Source organism: Notothenia rossii (assembly GCF_949606895.1).
Source record: "Notothenia rossii genome assembly, chromosome: 11".
Classification (NCBI taxonomy): domain Eukaryota; kingdom Metazoa; phylum Chordata; class Actinopteri; order Perciformes; family Nototheniidae; genus Notothenia; species Notothenia rossii.
The window spans coordinates 25260343-25284786 of record NC_136910.1 but is presented as its reverse complement, the minus strand read 5'-3'; the positions used below and the strand labels follow the sequence as shown (position 1 = coordinate 25284786).

The window sequence follows — 24444 nt, the reverse complement described above, 5'->3', positions numbered from 1 at the left end:
ACCACCGCGACATCTTCTGGAGAATCATGAATTAAATACATTCATTATAAATACATTATAAATGATGGTCGGGTTGCATTTTTCTGGAACTTGTTATCAGTGTTAATGTTAGAAAATACACTGTGGTGATCTATTACGAGGTGTTGATTCATGGCGCACTCATAACACGCAGGGCTGTAACTCAAAAACTGAGTAGCCAATGGGGACGCACCCCTGAAAGTCCCGCCCACCTGGGACGTTTGTGTCAGAATCTCAAACAAAAAGTGATGGAGCGCAAATGAGAAAGCTGCAGCGAGAGCAAAAGTCTGATCATTGAGAAAGAAGAAACAAGAACTGCAAACAAAAACCTATGTTAAAACAAAGAAAAAATACTTATAATTTACATGATTACACAAATGATTTGTTTGCAACTTTTAGTTTTGAAATTTATTTTATTTTGCTTGACTCAGTTTTTTTTCTTTTAAACTCATAGTTTTGCTTTATTCTGAGAAAGTATTGCTTTACCTTTATGATACAAAACTAATCCCACTGTTAACGGAAGTAGCTAACACAAATACGACAGGAAATAAATGCTTTCTGTATCTAACTTTAAACTTGCAAATGATTATTGTAACCTACAAATTCCCTATTATTTATGTATTCTGTTGAATAAAGAGTAAACAACGATAGTAAAGAAAATGTATATTAGAGATAAGGTGGTTTTATTTTTATTTTGAAATGTTCAGCCGGAAGCTGCGTTTGACATTCACTCTGACTTGATGCAGGTCAACAACAGCTGCTTTTGCCAGTAGTTGGCGATGTGACATGTACGTCAACCAACCTGTGTGAGGTTTACAAGTTGTGTGTGTGTGTGCGCTATCCGCCGTTTATCCATGGTGTTGCTGTGAGGTGAACTGCACACTCTGAAAAGGTAAGTTAAAGACGTAACTACATGTTCCCTTACTGAAAACTCATGGGAGAGAAGTTTTCTATGGTCGCTGTATCGTTACTTCACCAATGAGCTTTCCTACTATGCTAGGTGGTAGAATAGCTTACATTCGCTAGCTAGCTAACGTTAGACTGTCTTGTCCCAGAAACAAGCGTAACGTAAAGTCACCGACTTCCCTCTCAGCCTGTGTCAACTTCTATTTAGCAATAATCGCTATTTGCAAGTTTGCTGCTTCGAATGGTTGCCAACGAATCAATCTCAATGTGCAGGAGTGTTAGCATGCTATGCTATGTCAAAAACTTTTGGGAGTGCAGCCTGAGAAGAGGACTGTGTAATACATGCGTTACTGCTCTCCTTTTTATATGACTTTTCTCAGCTAAATGACATGCTAAGTGAGGATTTATGGCCACATTTAGCATACAATTTCAAACACCAAGCCATTTCTTATTGTTTTTGATGTATCTCTAATGTAGTTATACTTTCATGCCATATGACAGTTGCCATAACTGTACTTGTAGTGAGGAGGTGGATGCTCAGTTAACCACCGAGACAGATAATGGTAGTACGAATATTGTTATGCTAAGTAATAAGCTGAGAATTGACTTGTCTTAATGTGGGTTGGTTTGTTTTTTGTTACTGTATTACTGTGACACGTAATTCAGGTGCAGTTTTTAAAGCTCTTTTATCAGCATTGTGTGTGTTTTGACACTTTATCTTAGGTCATCTAACTGGGAAACATCCAGCGTTCAGTAACATTGGTTTGTGTTATTTACTGGTTCCCTGCTTTTTATTCAAATAAAGGCATTTCTTTAATGAGGAATGTCCATCTCTGAATGTATTTTGCACATTTCTATATATCCCTTCCTCTCTAAAACTCTGCACAGCCCTCCACTTTCAAATACAATATACTGCAGTTGTCATATATTCATTGTACTACGTTTATTAGTTTATTTTGTATATTTATATTTGGTGTAAATACATGTCTTTATTCTTTTTTTCTTTTTTTATATTTTCTTTATGTATCAATATATTTTGTACCTTCTCTTACAATTTATTTTCTTATCTTTTGTATGTTTGCACCACCATACACCAAAGCAAATTCCTGGCAATGAACTAGATTCTGATTCTTTAAAACATTGTGATAACATCAACTTCCTTCACTATCCTTAACTCCTCTCCTTCTTACCATCGTCGTTGTTCCCCCTCTTGCTTGCTGCTCCTCCCGTCTCCCTCCTCCTCTCCCTGGCCTCTCCTCTGGCTCTCCTGCTGCTTCCACAGGAGCATCATGGCGATGTGGATCCAGGCCCAGCAGCTGCAGGGGGAGGCGCTGCATCAGATGCAGGCGCTGTACGGCCAGCACTTTCCCATCGAGGTGCGACACTACCTGGCCCAGTGGATAGAATGCCAGCTCTGGTATGTCATAGACTTTGATCTTTGCTTTTATTCGGATTTCATATAAACAATATTGTTCTTTCTTCAGATTGGAGCTACATGTTGCTGGATTTGAAAGAAACATTACATCCCAAATATGTTGTGATTTAAGGTTCAATGGCTTTTTTGTACGCAGAATAGCTGCAGCATAGTTTTGGCATGGAGAATCTGTAGTCTCAGGCTCCTCCAACAATGCAACATACAATCAAATAATTCTTATAGTGCAAGCAGAAATAGAAACAAAATCGTGCAAGAGAATAAGATAAGATATACTTTATGGATCCCAAATTGGGAAATGTTTTCGTTACAGGAGCATGTTAAAACAAGGCCTTGCACATCATTTGAAAATAAAAAAAGTGTATAAAATAAATAGAAATATCTCAAAATCAAGTAAAATTAAAAAGTAAAATATAAATGATGGTAACAGGTAACTGTGCAAGTGTAATACAATCACAATATAATATATAATCTGGCATGATAGAAAAAATACCTTTTTAACGATTGCCCTTAAAATACAATTGTAATAATAACAATCTAATGTGCTAATAGCTACATTTGGGAACCACCAAAGGCAGCTTCACTACTGTCCTTTCCCACAAGAATATGTTTTTGTATACTGTAGCAGTATTCATGAGGTTTTTACATTGACAATTAATGTTCAGCACATTTGTAATTGGCTTGTAATTTAAATATAAAGTACATTTGGAAAAAAATTAAAATGTGATCTCACAGGGATTCAGTGGAGTTGGACAACCCAGTGGAGGAAGCCAAAGCGAAGCGTCTGCTGGACAATCTGGTGTCTGAGCTGCAGAGGAAAGCCCAGCTGCAGGGAGGAGAGGACGGCTTCCTGCTCAAGATCAAGCTGGGCCACTACGCCAACCAGCTCAAGGTAGCAGCCTGCCCTGAAACATTGTTTTACCCCTCACTAGGTCAGGTGAAACACGCTGGTGCTATTAACACAAAAGCTGAAGTGCTATACCATCAACTGGTTTGGGTTAGGGTTACGGTTAGGGTCACTGGGTCTGTCAAACCAAACTGTAGCCTGGTTTTTAAACAAGGGGACATTGTAGTTTTGTCAGAAGTTGGTGCCATTGGCTGTAAGCATTACATTACATTACATTACATTGCATTTAGCTGACGCTTTTATCCAAAGCGACTTACAATAAGTGCATTCGACCAGGAAGATACAACCTTTAAGAAAACAGAATCATATAAGTCCATCAGGTTTCATAGAGCCAAACATTTCAAGTGCTACTCAACTGGCATTTAGAAAGCCAGCCCTTTATTAGTATATAAGTGCTTTGTTAGTAATTCTATCGCTCGAAGTGGAGTCTAAAGAGATGAGTTTTCAGTTTGCGTCGGAAGATGTGTAAGCTATCTGCTGTCCTGATTTCCATGGGGAGCTCATTCCACCATTTTGGAGCCAGGATAGCAAACCCACGTGTTTTTGCTGACGGGAACTTGGGTCCCCCTCGCAGTGCGGGTGCAGCGAGCTGTTTGGCTGATGCAGAGCGGAGTGCACGTGCTGGGGTGTACGGTTTAACCATGTCCTGGATGTAGGAAGGGCCAGATCCATTCACAGCATGGTACGCAAGTACCAGTGTCTTGAAGTGGATTCTAGCAGTTACTGGAAGCCAGTGAAGGGAGCGGAGGAGCGGTGTGGTGTGGGAGAATTTGGGAAGGTTGAAGACCAGACGAGCCGCTGCATTCTGGATGAGCTGCAGAGGTCGGATGGCACATGCAGGTAGACCAGCCAGGAGGGAGTTGCAGTAGTCTAGGCGTGAGATGACGAGAGCCTGGACCAGAATCTGCGCTGATGTCTGGGTCAGCTGGGGACGTATCCTCCTGATGTTGTAAAGTGTGTATCTGCAGCAGCGGGTTGTAGCAGCGATGTTTGCAGTGAAGGACAATTTGTTATCTAGGACCACACCCAGATTCCTTGCAGTCTGAGTCGGGGAAACAACAGAGGTGCCGATGTTGATTGTTAGGTCAAGAGTGGGAAAATCTTTTCCCGGAAGGAAGAGCAGTTCAGTCTTGTCAAGGTTGAGCTTGAGGTGATGAGCAGACATCCACCGAGAGATGTCTGCTAGGCAAGCAGAGATGCGTGCGACGACCTGGGTCTCTGAGCGGGGAAAGGACAGAATTAGTTGGGTGTCGTCAGCGTAGCAGTGGTATGAAAAACCATGCGGGCTAATGACAGACCCGAGCGAGTTTGTGTACAGGGAGAAGAGGAGGGGACCAAGAACCGAGCCCTGAGGGACCCCTGTAGTTAATTGACAAGGGTTGGACTCGGACCCTCTCCAAGTAACCCTGTAGGTGCGGTCGTTGAGGTATGAGGTGAGGAGGGAAAGTGCAGTGCCTGAAACTCCAAGTTCTTGGAGAGTGCGAAGGAGGATCCGATGGTTCACTGTGTCGAATGCAGCAGACAGGTCCAGAAGGATGATGACAGAGGAGAGGGAGGCTGCTTTAGCAGTGTGCAGTTCGTCAGAGACAGCAAGGAGAGCAGTTTCTGTTGAGTGACCTGCCTTGAAACCAGACTGGTGCGGATCCAGAAGGTTGTTCTGATGGAGATAACAGGAGAGTTGTTTAAAGACAGCGCGTTCAAGTGTTTTAGACAGGAACGGGAGGAGAGAGACGGGCCTGTAGTTAATAACATCAGACGGATTGAGAGTGGGTTTCTTAAGGAGAGGGTTTACTCTTGCCTCCTTGAGACTGTTTGGAAAGTGACCAGAAGTTAGAGAAGTGTTGATGAAATGGGTGAGAAATGGTAGAATATCAGGAGCGATAGTCTGAAGGAGGTTTGAGGGGATAGGGTCCAGAGAACAGGTGGTAGGACGGGCAGAGGTAACGAGGGTAAGAACCTCACTTGGAGAGAGAGGGGAGAAGGAGGTCAGTGTGTGGGTGAAGGGAGGGTCTGGTGACCCAGCGGTGAGTAAAGGTGAGTCAGAAAAAGAAGAGCGAATATCATCAACCTTTTTTTCAAAGTGGTTAACAAAGTCGCTTGACAGAAGGGAGGAGGGGGGAGGTGCTTTGGGAGGGTCCAAGAGGGTGGAGAAGATAGAAAATAGTTTTTGGGGATTGGAATAGGAAGATTGGATCTTATCTTGAAAGAAAGTGCTTTTTGCCTGAGAGATGGAAGCAGAGAAAGAGGAGAGGAGAGCCTGATAGGTTAGGAGGTCGTCATGGTGTTTGGATTTCCACCATTTCCGCTCTGCTGCCCGAAGGATGGTTCTATTAGCACGCAGTGCGTCATTTAGCCAGGGAGCAGGAGGGGACTGACGAGCCGGCCGCGATGTGAGAGGACAGAGAGAGCCGTAAGTAAAGGTTACAAACTGGAAGCAAAAGAAGTCACCTTGGCCATCTCACCCATCTAAGAGAGAATAACAAGGAGAGAGCTCTTCAGGATATTTTTTTAATTGGGCAAGTTTTAATTGTCCTACATTGTACTAGTATTAGCCATGATTGCAATTGTAAGTACATAATATATGTCTATATTGTTTAGTTTGTGTTTCATTGTGGTGAGATCAGAGACAAAAATGCAGACCTCTCCGTGACAGGCTAGATGTCAGGTTAGGCTAGGTCATCTGTCCTTGCAAAGATACCATGTGATGCTGACTGATGAAAGTGATGACCTGGCTGGCTTGTTATTTGCAAACTGGTGACCTACATTAGTTCAAAATCAGTATATTGTTGGGGGTATGACAGAGAGTGGTTAAGAGAAATGCATGACAGGCTAGGCCAATTTCATGATATGTATTAGCCTGTATGAGTCTATAACGTTTTTGGAACCTCTGCTATAGGTAATAAGGAATTACCGATATTAAAAATGTCCTTTAAAACTGTATTGCATTAAAGGTTATCAAGAAATAATTCAGAGCATTCACATATCAGCAAAACAATTTGAATTGAAAGAGCTGAGCCATAGAAGTGAGCACGTCATAAAGTGCACTGGCTCTAAATTGATGGTATGGTATTTTATCTAACTAATCTTAATCATCGGCGGTGTGATGTGTGTGTGTTTTGCAGAGCACTTATGACCGCTGTCCTCTGGAGCTCGTGCGCTGCATCAAACACATCCTACACTCAGAGCAGAGGTTGGTTCAAGAAGCCACAAATGTAAGTGTTAAAGGAGAAGTGAATGTGTGTTGTCATTGCAGAACTCCTGTGAACTCACGGTACCTTCCCCAAATTGTCGCTGGGTTAAGATTGACATCTGGGAAAGGATATCTATGAACAATAAATGACATGTACTAGTAGTAGTAATAGAGTCATGATATTGGTAGAAGCAAACAAAAAACATCTACACTTTTTAAATGTTGTGTGGATAGGCCAGCTCTGGGGGTGGGGGGCAGGCCATGGACAGCCTGTCGCAGCGCCATCAGCAGATCAACCAGTCCTTCGAGGAGCTGCGCCTGGCCACACAGGAGACGGAAAACGAGCTGAGGAAGCTGCAGCACAGCCAGGAGTACTTCATCATCCAGTACCAGGAGAACATGCGCATCCAGGGTGAGGCTGAGGGACACACACAGAGATGTGTTAGGACCAAATATAACTATAACAACTATAACTATATGTTTTGGAATAAGTTCAATACAAAGTTATTTACGTTTCTTATTTACTATTGTCTTATTGGATTTTTCACATTGAAACACTTACAAAAAACAACAACACTGAACGTATATGACAACGTATATGTGTCAAAAGAACAACATGATACCAAAAATAGGAATAAAATGTCTCACACGTACATATACAGATCACAATAATGTGAAATATAACATCATTTTTTGGTAATTCATTAATTCATGGGAAGTTCCATTCCATATTTGAACACAGATTATCGAGAAAATATGTTCATCATGTTCAACATCACCAGCCCATTTGACTAATCTGTTAGTTGGAAAACGCACTACAGCCCGGTCCTGATTAAAAGATAGCAGATTCACTTTCTTTCCCAGAAGTGAACATTGTTTTGTGGTATGTGTTGTTTGTAATGTTTCCTGCTACTCGTCCTGTTAGCCCAGCTGAGCAGCCTGTCCACGCTGCCTCCAGCTGAGCGCACCCAGAGAGAGACCACCCTGCAGAGCAAGAGGACCACTGTGGAGACCTGGCTCACCAGAGAGGCCAGCACACTGCAGAAATACAGGCTTGTATGGAGACAACACTCACACACTACATTAACGCAGGCTAGGAAGGAAAGTTTCTACTCCATTTATTCTTTTCGGTCTCATGATTATTCCAACAACCTTTTGAATCCAATATTTTACCCTGATGACTTATTAGGACATGATCAAATGTCCTTCTGCACATGATATTATCACATTGTAGTTTTGTGATCATAAATATGCTCATTCATCATGTTCAGAATCAGATATACTTAGAAATCAAGTTGATCTCTCTGGTGAAAAACAAATTGGTGCATGGGAAAATAATGTGTTATAGATTATATTTTTTCCAAGAGGACCTGAACAAGGAAAGATTTGAGCACTCGTGATTGAGCAGATATTGTTAGTTTGGGCTACATCAGGATAATTCATTTCAGCCCGCCTAAGAATACAAAAAATCATATTAACCCAATCAGTAATAGCTTTTTCATCCTGGTTCTCTGTCATTCTCACCTTCTTGCAGTTATATTCAATTGATTTCATAAATCAAATGACTATTTTTCATTTATGTAACTTACTTAATGGTATGTAAATTGGAAAGCCAGTTTCAAAATGGTTCTTTCTGAACATCCACAGTGAGGAAGAGAATGGTGTCTGGCCATACTGTGTGTATGTGCTCTTGTGCATGGGTAATGTTTGTGGTTTTCTTCAGTAATCTGATTTCTGATTCTTCTGAATTTCTTGGTTTCTATCATCATCATTATATGTGTTTTAGTCATCACTGCAGCAGAAGATTTTCATCAGTCATTTCACATCCGATAAAAGCAGGTCTAAGATCTGCTGCACATTGTTGGTGAGACATTAGGTTACCTCACAGTAGCTCTTTGGTGCATCCCAGCAACACTAACTCAACGTCCCTGATGTTTTTAATGGCTTACAGCAGCTCCAGTCAATTGTAATCGGATTGAGGCCTTTTGTCTTGAAAAACTCTAATAATCTACTCCACTGGTCTCTTAGATGAGCTGTTTATTTTTTCAAACCATTCCTCACATACAGCCTTCCTCTTGCTGGATGAGCGCACCCATGGTATTTAACTAGTCTTGAACTCTATACTCTATACTCTATTAAAAAAAACCACTTTCATTTGTGCTTCATTACTTTCCAGACTTGTGCAACACGAGTTCCTCACAAGAGTGAACTGCAGTCGTAGGACATATCCCCTTTTAACTCGAAATCAGTTGTAATCAGCGGAACAGTAAACGCATGGATTTTACAGCAATTAAGTTGCATAATCATGCTGTCCAAGATTCTGCTCATCTTCTTTCTCTGTGTGTTTCTGTTGTGTGTGTTAACATGCTGAGTGTCCCATGGGTGCAGGACCTGTCCGAGCAGCACCAGAAGACGCTGGCCCTGCTGAGGAAGCAGCAGACCCTGATCCTGGATGAGGAGCTGATCCAGTGGAAGAGGAGGCAACAGCTGTCCGGCAACGGGGGTCCTCATGAGGGGGGGCTGGACGTCCTCCAGTCCTGGTATCAACTATTCTTACTTGTATTTTATATTATAGAATGCAGAGTTTATGGAATGGTTTTAACCATTGCATTTCTATTTCTGATGTAGAGGAGAATTTGAGTATTTCATTCAAGTTGTTGAGTTTGATACATTATAAATCTTATAAAGGCATAAATCGGAATCAGAAATGTAATAACAATTGTAAAATATTGCAGTTTTAAATGTGCTTGCATAGAACAACCAGCCTAATGTTCTCCGCTCCCCCTCCCTCCCTCTGCCCCAGGTGTGAGAAGCTGGCTGACCTGATCTGGCAGAACCGGCAGCAGATCCGGCGCTGTGAACATCTCACCCAGCAGCTCCCCCTGCCGGGCCCCATGGAGGAGCTGCTGAGCAAACTCAACTCTGACATCACAGACATCATCTCAGCCCTGGTTACCAGGTGAGAACCAGCTTCACTTAACCTCAGTGAAAAACATTAAGGAATGATGTTAAGAAGAACTCGTTAATACTTAAGGACAGAGAGCTGCTGCTGTATGATTAGCAGCAGATGCTATTCATACTGTATGCGTCTGTTTTTTTGGTACACTTATTGTGTTTACCCCTCTCATACAAGATACACACAAGGTCAGTTATAACCAGTTTGTTAATGTCTGGCTATCACCTTTTATCAGAGACTCAGTCTGTTCTTTATTTATACTGCTGCTTAGCTACAGAATTACAACGCACAATTACTGCATTTAGTTTCTCTTTCACTTTTGAATTCATGTGCTTTCTCTTTCTCTCTCACACAATATTTCCAAATTATTGTGCAAATAATGACAATTACAACATGCACCTAAACACATATACATTTTGAAAATATCATTGTGTTTAAATATATTTTCAACAAAAGCAAAATTGACGTAGTTTTCTTTACAAGGAAAACAATGTATTTTTCATTTATCATGAACAAACTAAAAACATAACTGTACCACACTTCCCATTTCTTATCCCCATAAAGTAACAAATAAGAAAAGTGACTTGCGAATTAATTATTACTTTGCTGGAAATAAATGATAATATTTACAAGGAAGAGATGTCTCTTTCTCTCAAAACTTTATCAATAACAAGATCACTGCCTTTGAATTCCTCTTCTGTGAGAAAATGTCAAGCAGCCCATCATGTTGTTGTCATCTCTTCTCTTCAGCACCTTCATCATAGAGAAGCAGCCCCCCCAAGTGTTAAAGACCCAGACCAAGTTTGCAGCCACAGTGCGCCTCCTGGTGGGGGGGAAGCTCAACGTCCACATGAACCCCCCTCAGGTCAAAGCAGTCATCGTCAGCGAGCAGCAGGCCAAAGCTCTGCTGAAGAATGAGAGCACACACAGGTGAGGGCCATAGGGCCATGACGATGAAGGTACCAGTAAAACACATGGATAATGTTGAGCTAAAATGATTTGTTGCAGGTCTTTGGTTGGATATAAAAAAAACAATGATCGGAGTGGTGCTGTCATTTATTCTCTGTAGGCCGACCCAAACATTAGCAACGCAAGGGCTCCTTTCGACAAAAACATTAGGGTTTTTTCCATTGGATTTAGAAATATTGCAGAAAACAAGATCTGTGGTAAACACACTTTTATGATACTTACACACTTTATTATTTACAACACTTTGTATGTGTTATGTTAAAGTGAAAAAGCAATCGGCAGAAGTAAAAGTCCAACGTGAGGATATAAACAACTACATAAAGGTCACATGGCTGCACATTACCACTGCTAATCTAAAGGTGGCTAATGTTCGTAGTGATAAAGTTTTATTAGAGTCATTTAGTCACTTGATACACAGCATCTTTGGACATTCACCAGAGGGGTAGAACAAAATGTGATCATCTCTTCAGCTTGTGTTAACCATAGATCCTATTTGAAGCATCTAGCCAATAACAGGTTCAAAAAACAGTTGACTTTGGGACGAGGAAACCAGAACTGGTACACTGCTAACTCATTTATGTGCTGTTGGACTCATTCCTGCACCACTCCTTTGCAGTCACAAAATATATGTACTAAGTTGACATCGCCATTTGTTGAAGGTTTTTCCTGCTACAGATGAGCTTTGTTCAATCCTTTCTAACAGCTTTATTTGCCTTGGCAGTGAAAGCAGTGGAGAAATCCTCAACAACAACTGTGTGATGGAGTATCACCAGGCCACCGGCACCCTCAGTGCACACTTCAGAAATATGGTATGCTCTGCTGGCTAAGTGTATGAATGACCTGACTACCAATATAACATTTTGTATTTATGTAATTGTTGAAATTGCATGCAACAATACCTTCATATATTTTGGTTTGTAATCCCATTCAGTTGACAACTATAGTATAGTATAGGGATAGTAGTCCTTATTGCGATTTCGATTGATTGTGCTGCCTTTTTGACAACGACATACAAAACTATTTCAGATTTGAAAACTTCAGAAAATAGAATTATATTGCTTACATGTCAGGGTATATTTGCAAGACAAATACTAGTTGTTCAAAAACTGGCCTGATGCACAGTTCCTCGCCAGAGAATGGAGATGCAGCTGCTTAGAGTGTACTGTATGAGCTATGTTTGTTGTTATGAAGGTGTATGTGTGTAATCTCCTCTCTTGTCTTGGTACAGTCCCTGAAGAGGATCAAGCGTTCAGACCGCCGCGGTGCAGAGTCGGTGACGGAGGAGAAGTTCACGGTTCTGTTCGAATCGCAGTTCAGCGTCGGAGGCAACGAGCTGGTCTTCCATGTCAAAGTAATTGGATATTTGACCCTTTATTTACTTGTGAACAGCACTCGGTATCTTCCTAAGTAATTAAATGATCTGCCTTCTTCACTGCCTCTGTCTATTTTAGACTCTTCTCTAAGCCCTGTATTTAAAATGAAACATTTCACATTGATTAATAGTTATAGTAGGGATTCACCAATTGCACATGTCTAAGCCGATGCCAACACGTTTGTTTTTTCTCTTTATTTGTTTTGGTTGTTATTTATTCCCCTCTATTGCCAGTGAAACAAAACATTTTTATTATAGCACTACAGCCAACTAATTTATGTCATAATATATTATTACCTGTCTTTTCTTTTAATGATAATACATATTTAATAGCATGATATTGCCTTTATTTCAATTTAATTATTAAATATCTAATACACAGAACAGGCTTTTAGTTCATGCATTTGTAAGGGCATGGGGAATAATGATGAACAGAGACTGAGGAGCCCACTTTTCGTGTCAACAAAAGGAGCAGATGAAAGATGTTTCTAACCCTAACTCTGCATTGAGAGCAGAGGCTAGTAACAAACTGCTGCATTGAGCCTAAACACCCAAATATGAACAATGCAGTTTCCCATAGTTAGACAGTAACCAGTACTAAGTTTAGACCCTCCAGAAAAACGCGATTCTACGATTGCAGAATTTACCGCATAATCAGCAAAATGGCGCAGATTTGTACAAGGCCGCATATTTATCAAAAGGCCGCATTATCCCCGCATTTTTCCACACAAAGTTGAGGGGGAAAAAAGTTAACTCGTCTTGACGTGACGTCATCAGCTCGCGCATCACAGAATGTAAACAACACTGTATAGAGTGAACGTGTGGAGCTCACACGATAGAGAAAACACTAAGATGAAAAGATCTAATCCATCTCATTTACCGACGAACATTTCTATTAAAGACCGGGCAAAAAGTGGGGGGAAACTATTCTGCACCCCGTGCAACTGTGTGTTGGAGCATAAGAGAAAATCGACGGTGACGACCCACTTTGATTCATTCAAACATTCGAAAAATGCTTTTTGCTGCTGCGGACAAGAAAGCTAAACAACTAACGTTCACGAGGCATCAACCTCCAAAACCCTTTCGAGGGCTACAAGAAACGAAGTGAGTAGCCTACAAGATTGAAGGTTCAGATAACGAACGAGTAAATGAAAACAGAATGAGGCGGAGAAGTGTGTGTGTATGTGTGTGTGGGGGGGGGGTGTGTGTGTGTGTGAGATTAAAATAGCCCAATTGCTTTTACAATAAATAAACATAGAATGTGTTTAATTGAATAGTAAAGGGGTTTAACGTTAGTGGCAGGTTGTGTGTGAGAGAGAATAAATAAGACAGCCCAATATTTTTTTTTTTTTTTTTTCCCCCCCGCATATTTAGCATATTTCGCAACTTCCCGCAATTTCACCTCATAAAATCACATAAAAACCCCGCATGTTTAATCGCATAATCAAGGATTTTAGCCCACGTTTTTCTGGAGGATCTAACTAAGTCACATAGCCCTGCAACACAGATACATCACTGGCCGATGCGTCACTTCTACTCTTTAATTGTGTGTGTGTGTGTGTGTGTGTGTGTGTGTGTGTGTGTGTGTGTGTGTGTGTGTGTGTGTGTGTGTGTGTGTGTGTGTGTGTGTGTGTGTGTGTGTGTGTGTGTGTGTGTGTGTGTGTGTGTGTGTGTGTGTGTGTGTGTGTGTGTGTGTGTGTGTGTGTGTGTGTGTGTGTGTGTGTGTGTGTGTGTGTGTGTGTGTGTGTGTGTGTGTGTGTGTGTGTGTGTGTGTGTGTGTGTGTGTGTGTGTGTGTGTGTGTGTGTGTGTGTGTGTGTGTGTAGACCTTATCACTGCCTGTGGTTGTGATTGTCCATGGGAGTCAGGACAACAACGCCACAGCCACCGTCCTGTGGGACAACGCCTTCGCTGAGCCGGTAAGTTAATGCTATCATCAACTAATCAGAGGTTTCATTATATTTTGAACAGACCCAAACATACAGAGCAAAACTAACAATGAATGTATCTACATACTCGTCCTCTACCCTGGTTGTTTGACCTCCATGTTTCCACCTCAGGGCAGGGTGCCGTTCATCGTGCCAGACAAGGTGATGTGGCCCCAGCTGTGTGAGGCCCTAGATATGAAGTACAAGGCAGAGATGCACAGTGGGCGGGGCCTGTCGGAAGATAACATGGTCTTCCTGGCGCAGAAAGCTTTTACAAGCAGCAGCAACAACCCTGAGGACTTCCGCAACGTGAGCATATCCTGGGCCCAGTTCAACAGGGTGAGCATCTTCCAGCGTATTTCTCCATGATCTACCTACTGATAGTCTGATACGGCAACCTGTGTATGTATTAATAACAACACGGTATATAAATAAAAAAGAAGCAGAAGCATCTGCTGCTGTTAAAATGACCAATGATAGCACACAACAAAAACCTGGTTTAGCCTTGGGTGCCTGTAAACGTACTGATGGTGTGTTTGGTTTGTTTAGGAGAGCTTACCCGGACGCAACTTCACCTTCTGGCAGTGGTTTGATGGAGTTGTGGAGCTCATGAAGAAACATCTCAAGCCTCACTGGAATGATGGGTAATGGCTCATTTTTTTACAAGAGACGGTTTTATGTCGGTAGCTAAAAGAGCAACTTAAGATCAAAGTAAGTTGAAAAAGTAGTACTGGAAGAACGTGTGAGGAGCAAAGATATTGTCATAGTACAGCTCCAGGATACTTCTGGTGGTCCTCCGAAAAGAAAAGGCTGTTATTTTTTAAGGGCAGATCTAGCTTTAACCCTTTAATGATTGGTTAGGTTTTGGAGAACACATTTTGAGTCACTATATCTTATTTTCATACTATAGCTTAAAATATGTTAAAATTCAGTCAAACGAAATGAGCCATCTTGTTCTTGGTTTAGGTATGTTATGCTCAAAAAGTCCACTAGGTATCACTGTTTCTTTAAATAATAGTGCTTCTCTAAAAACATGCTCTATCTAACAGCGTGTTTGTCATTTTTATTGTAATTTTTTGTTTTAGCACGTAATTGTAATTAAAATCAACTATTTGCGTCTAAAATACAAGAACGCTCATTCATCGTTGTAGATATGATACATCTAATATTATTCCTTTATCTGTATTGTGAAAACAATTAATGAGTAGGTTTTTTATTACCGTCTCAAAAGCATGCTCAACCAATCGGTTCAATTGTCATTTGGTTATTAAGGTCCCGATGCTAAGACAATCTTTGCAGTACCTCTTTAAATGATACAAAATAAATCGTTAATGCAAAAAGCAATAGTTTGAACGATTCGAGTTGATGTTCCTCAGGTTAAAGAACAGTAATGGGTTTACTTTGTTTTCTGAGTGTTTGTGTGTGTATATGTGTGTTCATAGGGCCATCCTGGGCTTTGTTAACAAGCAGCAGGCGCAGGACATGCTGCTGTCCAAACCCAACGGCACGTTCCTGCTGCGATTCAGCGACTCAGAGATTGGAGGCATCACCATCGCCTGGGTGGCTGAGAACCCCAACAAGCAAGGTACCAAACTGCCCTGCTGTCATGCCTCTTACAATAAGTGTGAGTCATTAATTAACACAACATTGAACTGAATGAAATGCATGCAAGATGAATTTTTCCCTCTCAGTAACATCTCTAATTCCACTTGTTGGTGTATTTTCATTTGTGCATTACACAGGTCATGCACCATAATCCCCGAAAAATATATTATTTTACATCTTGATGAATACAGTGAGTGATCTGCTTTTATCGATCTTCGGCTAGGTGAGAGGCTGGTCTGGAATCTGTTGCCTTATACAACAAAGGACTTTTCCATCCGTTCCCTGGCGGACCGCATCAGTGACCTGAACCATCTTCTGTTCCTGTACCCGGACCGGCCCAAAGACGAGGTCTTCGCCAAGTACTACACCCCTCCCCTCTGTAAGTTCCAGCATCTTTTCTATTCACATCAACAGTGAAGTGAAGAACTCTTTATTTGTATAGAACTCAGTTGTGAGGTGTAAGTGGATGGCATTGTAAAGTTGAAATGACTAAACAATGTAAGGCGATATGTCTCTCTTGCAGCAAAAGCGGTGGATGGATACGTAAAACCACAGATCAAACAAGTTGTGCCAGAGTAAGTTGTGTTTTCTCTCTTTTGTTAAACTGCCTCAGCAAACACAAATCACTTCAAATGGACAAAAATGAATAAGAAGCAAGTTACTTAAGCTTAATGAAGACATGGTATTTGAATCCCTAAACACGATGCTGCCCTCCTCTATCAACATAAAAACGGAAACCTTTCAAATATCTTTCCTGTAGCTTTACCGTGAGTTTATGCATAGGTTTATGGTGGTAACTCTCATAAGTACAAAAGCTTCATCAAATGTATCTGCCCCAGGTCAAAGCACCAATGAACTTCCTCAGGTCTTCGACAACACACACACACACACACACACACACACACACACACACACACACACACACACACACACACACACACACACACACACACACACACACACAGGGGCGGATCTACCGGGGTGGCATGGGGTGGCAACTGCAACCCTACAAATAGCCTTGCCACCCCAGTTGGCAGCTTTGTTTTGAAAGAAAAGTTGTGGCTCATTGGATATTTCTGAGAGAAAGTCTCTAATGTCCGAGTGCAAGTGAATGCAGCACAAGACGCGTGTAACCCCTCCCCCGGCCCTGGCGCGAGCATGGAAATATGATTGGCGGCGATTTCATTTGAACGAGACGGCGCAAAACGAGAAGCATTCGGACCCCAGTACTGAAGGAATGAGGTATTTGCGGTCTACAATGACAGAGAAGAGAATGTCAAGTTTGGCTGTACTCAGCATTGAATCAAAACGCACTAAAGCTGTTGATCTTGATCAGTTTGTGAGGCGTTTTGCTGAACAAAATGGTAATCGCCGCATTCAGCTGTTATAGGCATGCCAACTTGATGCTCTGCTCACGGATGAGCATACAAAACTGTTAAGATGATGACCTTGTATTGTGTGTATATATTTTCTTCTTTGTGGGGGTCTGCCCCTAAAGTCCTGAGAAAGTCAAATAAGACGGTGTGTAAAACTTCACTGCCCAGCCAAAAAAAAGTAACCACTTTGATTTAACTAGGCCAGTAGGTGAGGACTTTCCACTGGATAATACCTTACTGCAGCGATGTATATGTTTTAGCTGAAAACACGTTTTTAACCCTAACTGATGCAGTTAGTCACTTCTTTGGTGTGTGTTATTTCTGATGTAAAGCCAAGGTTGTAACTGTTTGCATTAAAGTTGTGGAGCGCTGAACTGTTCCTTTTGAATCTATTGAATTTTGATATATGATCTAATAACGGTACTTGTCTTTCAAATTTGAAGGAGGGTGAGCAAGCATCTTGAGGAACATTCATCATTAACTCCTCCAAAACATATAGTTTATTTTATAAGAACACTGAATATGTGAATCATAACAGTGATTGACAGCTGATAGGAATAATATGATTGTTAATATTATCATATTAATTCAGACAAACATTGACGAGACAGTTAATTAATGTACTTATTGCAGCAGTCTGCATAGATTTGGTACCCTTGCTGGTCTAAGAGTGAAACAAACTCATTCAGTTATTGTTCAGTTAAAATTCATTACATTATGTCTGCCACCTTATATATTTATATTTATGGCTTTACTGATGAGCCACGATAATGTCACCTAATGTTATTGAGTGAAAATATCATTATTGTGGCTTTCCAAGTTAACATTGATTGATATGACTGGGATTAAATCAGCATATACTACTGCCAGGGGATGCCACCCCTCAACATCCCTTATCTTGCCAACATCTCCTGCCACCCTCTTACCACCCGCCCCTGACACACACTGAGTATAAAGTAAATCCTTACAAATGTTGGCAAGATAAGGGATGTCCCGATCACCTTTTTTTGCTCCCGATCCGATTCCGATCATTTGATTTTGACAATTTGCCGATACCGAATTTTCCCGATCCGATCTTTATGCAATGCATTAAGAGGAAAAAAAGAAAAAAAGCATTCAAGTTGTCCCTTAAGGTTATTTTTTTATTTCAATTGGATATTCTATCCAACATGGATATAGCTTCTTTTTTTCACAGCAGCATTGGATCAGTTCAGTTGTGCAGCATTGGATCAAAACAAAATAAAGTTTATCAGTACTCGTTAGCTTACTGCTACAATTAGACACTGCACCCTGCCCACTCTGTTGCCAGATTTGAGATAAATAAGCAACCAGGTCTATGAAAACAAGCCCCAAAAAAGCAACACATACATGATGTTGTGTAATTTGAAACCAAAACTAAGGCCTCAGGATGACTTTAAGACTTGAACATGGCCATTTTTGTTTTGTAACATTGAATAAAATAAAAAAAAATAGTATTTATAAAAAAAAAGAAATAAAAAAGAAAATCACGATCCCCGATTTTTTTCTCCCGATTCCGATCTTTTGAAAATCACGTGGTCGGCTCCGATCCCCGATCACGTGATCGGATCGGGACATCTCTAAAGATAATCAAAACTGGGACACACACACAAACACAGACGTCTGCCATTATAGTATGAAGTTGTATTTAAAGCATCCTAATACAGGCTTGACCGACACTTGCTAGCCATTCAGAAATTATTTTTTATTATTATTACAGTATTAGTTACTAAAATATCTGTTTTTAGTTATTGGGCTTGGTGCAGACACGTGATCATGGTCAGATTAGTTGATGAAATAATGCTTGTTATATGTCTCTGTTAGATTCACCACCCCAAAATCTGAACCCAGTGGAGGAACTCCTTCGTTCATGGACCAAACAGCTTCTCCGTCCGTCAGCCACCCCAGCAGCTTTGGAGTCTACCCTTCGATGTAAGCACACTCCTTTACATTTCATTCTTGGGACAACACCCTGTAAAATGAAAGGGAGTACATTTAGCTTTCATACTTGAAGTACACCTTGATGATAAAGTGTACATATTCTTACTGGAGTCAAATTCCCAGTGCTTGTACTTGTTGGCACTTTATGTTGTTTTGCAATGGTATTGCAGCCTCTACTAAAAGTGACTTAAATCAATAAACAATACATGACCGCAGATTCCCTCAGCTTTTCTGAGCTTTAGTGAGTTTCAGCTTATTGTTCAGCTGTCTGGCTTTACATTTTGTTGGGGTTACTTAATGCTGTCATACAGTTGTTTTCGACAGCAGCTGGTAGCTGTTTTCAGAGAAAATGCCAGGAAACAACAGACAGACAAAGTAAGGAAAACGCTGTTGAAAATAGTGACGCATTTAGCAGCTTATGAGCCAGATATTTTCCTCAGGAGATGGTGGAGACCAAAACTGAGCAAAAAGAGAGACAATGCTGGAGTCTTTGTGTCTTTTCAACTGATGGATTTGAGTAATGCATGCTTTTGATGCTCTCTAACTGCTGGACGTGTATATTAGCATTAGCATTGTTTAACAGGTTCGTAATCTTAAAAGATGACAATATGATGTCTGTGTTTCATGGCAGCTTACATACAGACATGTGGGTATGTGTATATATATGTATGTATGAATATATATATACCAGTTTTCTAAAGATACAGAGATATATTTGACTCTGTTGCGTTGTCTGGGTTTCGTTTTAAGTGTTTCTTTGATTAATTACTTACGATATGTTCTACCTGATAATTCATGATAATTCACAATTACACTGTAGAAAATCCCAACAGAAAAAAAAACAATAATTGTCAAATGAACCTCCTTCATGACAATGTGGCCTGCGTCTCTACTGTCGTCCTGTCAGGAGTGACACCATGTTGGATGCAGAGGGAGACTTCGACCTGGAGGACACGATGGACGTGGCGCGCCATGTGGAGGAGCTGCTCCGCAGGCCAATGGCCAACCAGTGGAGCAGTCAGCAGTCCTGAACCTGCGCACACCTTCAGGTCTTCTCCATCTTATCTTACAGAAACACCCGCAACTGCAGCCACAGAGAAACGTCTCCTGTGTTCATCGGCTGCTCTGGCAGATCCACATCACAATGTATTTCAGTTTCAGCTCCCCACAGGGGTTTAGTGTGAAAAGAAGGTCTTGTCATATATCCGTCCACTTGCTTAAGTGTCTCTGTTGAGAAAGAAAACCTACTATCAGAAATCAATGTTACAGACATTTGATGGTCTTAATGTCCTCTCCCACTTACCGTAGTTTCTCAGGGTTGATGTGTTGTTCCGGTCTGGATTTATTCAACATGAAATACAGTCAGTTTTTACGTAAGCTTTGCATTCATATGTGCCTGTTTAGCTTTTAGCTGGCAAAAGGAGAAGTCTGCTTAGAAATGTACAGCAGTCATACCAGCTTTTTTTTCATTCTGAAGGTTTGCTTCATCTACACATTTAACATTGGTGACAAAATGCTGAAACATTCTAAATCTTCTCCATTACTGGGATTATGTGTCGCTAATTCTTATCAGTATTCAGTCAATCCAGAATAAATTAAATAGGTCACTTTTGCTGGATCTCAGCCTCTGTGACCAAAAGAATTTACAGGATGATGGAAAATGTAAGTTTTCCAAGATTATTTTAAGTCTGTTATTTTAAAGAGGGGCTCATACAGGGAGCAGAGTGAGATGAATAGAACAACAAGCAGGAAACAACCAATGTGTTTCCTAGTTAGGTTGCTACGTCATTGGCTTAATTGTGGCTTGGACATTGAGACATTTTTTAAGACACATGTGTTTTCAGGAACTAAATAAGGTGGTTTAAGTTTAAACCCTGATGCTGATGTATAAAGGGACTGGCTGCAGAGTTAGAGGCAGGGCCCCTGTTATTAATATGAAAGTTGATCAGTGGCGCATACAGCCAAATTGGTATGAATGCAAAATCAATTGAATCTTCTGCATCCATGGGTTCCTTTGTACGACTAATAGGACATATTTTGAAATAAGGGCTGTATACATTTTTTGGTGGGAAGTCTATTTCCCTTCAGAAAAGAATGATCCCCTGATTTACAGTTATCTTTCCCTCTGTAAGTCTACAGTGAAAAGTATTTTAAGGCCGAAGTGCATCAAATGACAGATCCGGAAAGTGTAATTCCTTATTTTACCACTAGGAAAATTGCAGACAAAGCAGTTTCTGCCGATAGCTTGACCCATCGCCTCTGGAGCTCACTGATCCTTAGGATGAATTCAAACCTTGTTGACCACCTAGCACTAATGATTCAATAACTGGGTCCCCGTTTTGTTTGTTGTCTTGCATAGCATGAGCGTGCCAGTAACGCAAAGACGACATGCTGAATCTGTCAATGTTGCACGCTATTAAACTGAACCAGAAAAAGCACTTATGTGCCAGCTAAGGCAAGAAACAACAAGCATTAGTGCTAGCATGTTAGCAAGTAAACATGATTATAAAACAATCCAAGTGTCAATATGTTAAAATACATATTTTATAAGGAAATAGATGGAACAAAAATGTAGGTTTCAAATATACACACATTTTTATATCGACGAATTACGCTGAATGTGAAAAACTACTTATATTAACAGTGCACACTGATGCATCGTTTTGTGACAATCAACTGTATACTGTTTCAGTTCTGAAAAGTTTTCTCAGCAGTAGGAGGAATAAATTAACAGTTAATCTGTAAAATCCCATCTAAAACCATCCCCACCATTTTTCACAGCAATTTGGCTGAACCTGTTGTAAACCACAGCTAAGCTAGGCAGATGCTAAGTGACACAGCAGTTGATGAGTTTAAATCTGACATATACTTTTGTAGTAAAACCACCAATATGTCTTTATAACATGCTAAAACATGGTGTTGCAATAGTACAGGTGTAGAAGGATCAGCCAACACATTTGGTATTGTGAGCTACTACACAGCAATATTGATCTAAGCTAACATTAGCGAACATTAGCTACCGGTCACACACGCTTTGAACTAAACAAGGGGGAGTTCATTACTTATGAGTTCCTTTGGAGAAAGATTTGATTAATGAGGTCTAAGGTTGGACAGTCTGGTTTCAAACTACATTTTGGTGCTTTTTGTATAATATTTTATATCACAGCCATTTTATGAATTTCCTGTACTATACCTTAAAGCAAAAATGTTGTATCAGTCATAGATGCCATCATTTCTTATAAAGTGCTTGTTGATTTAAAGACTTAACTCATAAGTCATATTTTTTTACTTTTGTTAGATGGAGTTTTAAACACAATGGGTGATATAACACGATCATTTAGAGGGATATTTATTGATTACAATGTTTTACATAAAGACAATATCCATGAGAATATAGTTGGGGTTTACCAAATTAGAATTCAATTTACCAACGTCAAATTAGCTACATTTTACTGTGCCTGAATCTGTTATAGTCGAGTTAATGCTCGTTGCCTTGGTGAATGTTTATACAACATTTACATTTGAGATCTGGAGATATGGAAAGGAATCCCCAACAATCACCAGTTAGAGTCTTTCTAAACTCTTAACTGCCATTTGTTTACCCAAAGTACTGATTCATAGTTTTTATGTTTTTATTATTTTCCTTTAATGACCTGTTTGAGAGAGAGATGGATAATTGTTTTTAAAGTGGTGAAATGCAACTATGGCCTCTCCCTCCCTGTCTTTTCACAACCCCACACCTCTAGTCATTTATAAATGTGATCTCTAAAATCAACATAAAGTCACTTGGGTTATTTTCTCTGACTCGACCAAGCTCCTGTGGAGCCACAGAAAACTGAATACTGTTCTCAAAAAACAGATGTTTACTAGTTGGGGAAAATATTTGGAGCGGTTCTCAGTCAAGTTGCATTCATGGCAACATTACCACCTCTTACTTAAAATGGCTGGATGTATGGTAGTGTTAAAGTAACGTCATGTGTTTTTTGAACCCTATGTAGATTAATAATGTGTCAGAAAAATATAATGCTACAGTATTACACATGCCCTCACATTTGTGCTGCACATAAATAATTAGCCAATCATAGCAGAGTATTTTTTCAGAAAACTGAGTTTATATAATGTATCATTGATATGTGATAAAGTGCAGGTCATGGGGTATTTGTGTAAAACAATCAAAGAGGATTTGTATAATGGCCTATCATGCTGGGTCTCATTTGTTTTAGCAACTGAAGCTACCACAGAATGCAGGATATCAAACTGCCGTGATTGTTCTTGGATAATTATTTCCCCACCTGTTATGATTGTTATTTGCATCTTCTGGTTGTTTTTTAGTCAACATTTACATTAATGAGCAGAAAATTGATTATCTTTCCATGTGGACAGTTTCAATGTTACAGTCAGTGCTCTTGGATTTCGGCACCAGTATCTTTTCTACTTAATGATCTCTTTCATATAGCTCAGTTTTCTGCCCTAGAAACCGTGGATGTCCCTCTTGAATAGTTGGTCAGAGCCATGTGCATATGAAATGCATCTTGTTTTGGAAGCCAGGAGCACTGTTTACATCATTTATTATCAATCACTGTACATCATTTATTATCAATCATGGTGTAACAGATTCAATTGAAGTGACCTTTGTGTGGTTTTGCTCATCTAATGCACTCAGCTTAACGTTTGTGTTAAGTAAGCTTGTCATTTAACCTGAGCCTAAACTTGACTAAAATAACTGTAAATGTTCAACAATACATTAATTAATAAAATATTGGAATCAGTTAGTGGATACATTAAACTGGCTCAAACTAAAATGACAAACTACAACATGTTATATTGATTTGAGAAGTCTCAATGTGACAGTTTCAGTGAATGTTTATGACATAGAGAATCCTAAACATATTCCGTGTATGAATATATGTTGTCAAATGTTACTTTGAGGTGTGTGCTGTTTTACAGCTTTGTCATCTGTCAGTGGATTCCTTTGGGAGAATGCTCATACCTCATATTGTGTAATAGTTATTTCAGTCAGAAGTGTTTGTCGATCATTTATCCTCACAGCTTCTGAAAGTGCCAGATTCCCATCATTGGGCAGGTCTGCGCCCTCATGGTGGAAGAATTCATGCTCTGCATAATAAGCTTTTTCTAAATTCTCACTTCAGTAGCCTTAGTTTTGACCTACAGAGGCTCTGTAGATCTGTCTGTGCCTTGTGGATTGTGAAGGGACAGCACGGTCCATACAGGACATTTTTAAAGCCATTGTCTTGACTCTGCACTACTAGCAATGTCTAATCACCTTGAGAAACAAAACTCACCCAGAATGGAAGTAAACACCATAAACCTCAAGAAAACTCACTGTGAAATAAGTTTAGATTAGTCCAAATCAACCAAATAAAACCTGCTGACTTGAGTGTATAACTTTCTGCGTCTTATGCTTTTTGCTTGATAGGTAAATAAAACACAAACTTTGATGGTGTTCAAACTCGGCAAAAGCAAACAAGCACTGTGATGTTCACACCAGCCGTTATTTCATGTGTTTGTGCTCATCAGTTCTTCTCCTGCTTGTCTTTAAATCAATTTAATTTATGTTTTTCCTCAGTGTAATTTACTTTTCTAGCCTGGTGTCTTTGCTTGCTTATGTGCAGCCAGTGGCCTGTTTGGGTACTTTGTATTTACATCCTTATTGTGCCACTTTCTGCTGGAAGTTAAATGTAGCGATTGGGGATTTGAAAATAAAAGTTTTTTTTATAATGAATGATATCCCACATTGGTTTGTTGAACCAGGTACTGTATTGATGAGATACTTTTTTTTGCTACATAACACATTTAGCCACTTGGCA

The 24444-nt window shown here is 40.2% G+C and overlaps 1 protein-coding gene across 3 annotated transcripts; it reads left to right on the top strand.

The window, feature by feature from the left end:
* Window positions 1-763: 763 nt before the first annotated feature.
* LOC307025762 (signal transducer and activator of transcription 5B-like) lies at window positions 764-24359 on the top strand. 3 transcript variants are annotated; one of them, XM_079660621.1, is made up of 19 exons: window positions 764-910; window positions 2207-2341; window positions 3092-3248; window positions 6386-6475; window positions 6688-6865; window positions 7379-7509; window positions 8842-8993; window positions 9257-9412; window positions 10160-10339; window positions 11100-11187; window positions 11607-11729; window positions 13575-13667; window positions 13809-14015; window positions 14226-14320; window positions 15119-15261; window positions 15505-15660; window positions 15805-15856; window positions 18500-18607; window positions 19524-24359. In XM_079660621.1, exons 2-19 carry the CDS (start codon window positions 2214-2216, stop codon window positions 19645-19647), a joined length of 2361 nt encoding a protein of 786 aa, XP_079516747.1. In that variant the 5' UTR covers window positions 764-910; window positions 2207-2213; the 3' UTR covers window positions 19648-24359. The 3 variants fall into 3 exon arrangements, with proteins under 3 accessions (XP_079516747.1, XP_079516746.1, XP_079516748.1); XM_079660620.1 differs by having other exon boundaries at window positions 11082-11187; XM_079660622.1 differs by lacking the exon at window positions 19524-24359 and having other exon boundaries at window positions 11082-11187; window positions 18500-18831.
* The last annotated feature ends 85 nt before the right edge of the window (window positions 24360-24444 follow it).

Coding starts and splice junctions, on each gene's coding strand:
- LOC307025762 (XM_079660620.1), top strand. CDS start 2,214: ATGGCGATGTGGATCCAGGCCCAGCAGCTGCAGGGGGAGGCGCTGCAT. Junction 2,342..3,091: donor TGGATAGAATGCCAGCTCTG/GTATGTCATAGA, acceptor GTGATCTCACAG/GGATTCAGTGGAGTTGGACA. Junction 9,413..10,159: donor ATCTCAGCCCTGGTTACCAG/GTGAGAACCAGC, acceptor TCTTCTCTTCAG/CACCTTCATCATAGAGAAGC.